The 2,299-nt window shown below is 47.9% G+C and overlaps 1 protein-coding gene and 1 pseudogene across 2 annotated transcripts; both read right to left on the bottom strand.

Annotated features, from left to right (window-relative positions):
- Positions 1-50: 50 nt before the first annotated feature.
- Positions 51-1,253, bottom strand: TEOVI_000442400:pseudogene (annotated as a pseudogene). Its single transcript has one exon. A coding segment is annotated over exon 1 (1,203 nt).
- Positions 1,254-1,881: 628 nt separating this feature from the next.
- On the bottom strand, positions 1,882-2,163 carry TEOVI_000442300 (uncharacterized protein; the record flags this gene model as incomplete). Its single annotated transcript, XM_067227195.1, has 1 exon — positions 1,882-2,163. One exon carries the CDS (start codon positions 2,161-2,163, stop codon positions 1,882-1,884), a length of 282 nt encoding a protein of 93 aa, XP_067083296.1.
- Between the last annotated feature and the right edge of the window lie 136 nt (positions 2,164-2,299).

The raw sequence follows: 2,299 nt of genomic DNA, 5'->3' as shown, positions 1-2,299 counted from the left end.
ATATATATATATATATGTACGTTCCCCGTCGACTTAACGGCTCCGCAGCTTTACTTCAGGTCTTGTAACAGGTGCAGCACCTGATGCACCTCTAAAAATTTGACACGGGGCCAATGCATTGCACGATCATTCCGCTGAAATGACCACGGAATGGAGTCATTGTTACATCCCTCCTTCACAGCGTGGTGAAACTCGCCACACGCCTCAGTAAACAGAGACGGCTGTGGGGTGGGACCCCCCTCCTTTGCCTTAACACCTATGAGGAAATTGACAGACAAAAAACATGAAGAACCCCCCACGTGATTATCCTTTTTGGGCCTTATCTTACGCGGACAGGGACGGGCCTGTGCATGACGCTCTATGGAGTATATGAGGATTCGTAACCTGCTGGCCACATAGGAACTCCACACAGAAAGCGCCTGCTCAGTCTCCGCCATACTGTGGCCCGCACAACTTACACCCACAACAAGAAAGGTTGAATACTCTTCCTCTATTCTATACGGTTCCCACATCTCTTCCAACGGGAGAGTCCGCGCCTCCGTCAGAATGCATTGCACCCGTGTGATCTCGCTGTAAAGCGCCTCCAGCCCACATCGCCCAACGCTACTTGCATCGTTCACATATGGATACGCCGGACTGATCACGGGAAACAAATCGCAGCAAATTTTATCTTTCGACGGCTTCCATGAGTCTGGCAGCCCGGGAATGCGACCGCGACCCTCCAGAGTCGCAGTCAAATACACGGGTGAAATACGATCATGGCGGCTCATCCATTGCGTGTAGAAAAGAAAGAAAAATCGAAGAAGAGTACTGGGATGAGAAGATGGAAGCACCTGACAAACCCTAGCCACCATGATGGCAAGCACCGCGCCGTTCGGATACGTGTAGACATTGCCGTAAACCATCCGACGCATCGCCCATAGCTTTACTGTCTTCAGAACGGCAGTGAAGACATCGTACGGCACCGGAAGTCGCCGCTTAATCTCAAACGTGAAACGGATTCCGTTCGCACTGGGTCGGGTTTCTCGAGCCACCTTCAGTAGAAACGAATCATCCAGCATCTGCTCCTCCGTAGGCGGCTGTGGCAGTCCAACAGAAACAAACACAACATCGACAGCTGTGCCTCTGTACTCAAATTTAACAACGGGAACTCTGGCAGCGACTACAGACACGGGACCGACAGAGTTATATAACAACCTCGGAAACTCATCGAAAAAGATATCAGTCGTTAAAACAGATGGACAAATCAGCGCGCTTCACAAAATCAACGTAATTCGGCGTTGTGATTGTTGTTGGTTGAAATGGTATGGTTGCGGGGTTTTGACAAAAAAAAATGGAAAATCAGCATCCGTGTTTGCCGTCAGTACCATGTGCGGGTCACGAGTGCCACGACGACGAACAGACTCACATCAACAAAATATACACATATACACAAATGTATACGTGTACATATATGATTATACATGTATATGCATATTTAGATAATCACATCATTAACGAAGGAAGAAGCAATGGTCAATGTTGGAAATAAACACAAATGTATAGACAGTGAAAGCGAAACAGCACGCAGATCAGCCACGAAGGTTCGACAACCACGGCAAGATGAACGCGTCCAGACGTCGACAAGGCGATGGCGGCACGTGAAACGAGGAACAGGGAACGATGTGAGGAGGGGAAGAAAAGAAGAGGACGGGAGAAGAGCAGGGAAAAGATTACACGTAAAGCAGAAGCACGTTCCTTTAAGGGTTCACATGATCCAACATAAAATGAAAAAGGACCCAGAACACCAAAAAGGAAAAGAATAGTTAAGAAAGAGAGGAAGAAGAGGGGAGATGCATATACGAAGAGAGGAGAAAAGAAGAAGGGAGTAGAAAGGAGGGATTAAGGAAAGAACTCACCATACACATCGAGATCACTCTCTGCAACTGAAGCGGAAAGACCGCATGAACCAAATGGGTAGGCACGTGCCCATTGTTCCTGAGTGTTTTGGGAGTGCCGCTGCACAATGCGAAGCGCCATCGACTCCACTAGCGTTAAAACCGGATTGGGACTAATGGAAGGGCATTCGGCCAACACGCCGTAAAGCATCTCAGACTCGTCGTAGTCATGGTCTTGTGGACGGGGAACCTCTAGTGGTTTCGTTGGGCCATACATCCACTCCATCAAATAAAGTGTTTCTTCCTTCAACGTAACACATAGAAGTAAAAGAAGCCACACAAGCGGGGATATTGAAAAAATGGAAAGGTGAGAAAAAAAATAGAGCACATAAAAAGGTGCATCAACGCGTAGGAAAGTGGAG

This window comes from Trypanosoma equiperdum (assembly GCF_001457755.1).
Source record: "Trypanosoma equiperdum strain OVI genome assembly, contig: ctg_904, whole genome shotgun sequence".
Classification (NCBI taxonomy): domain Eukaryota; phylum Euglenozoa; class Kinetoplastea; order Trypanosomatida; family Trypanosomatidae; genus Trypanosoma; species Trypanosoma equiperdum.
The sequence above is the reverse complement of the archived record's forward strand: the minus strand, read 5'-3'. Positions and strand labels throughout refer to the sequence as shown.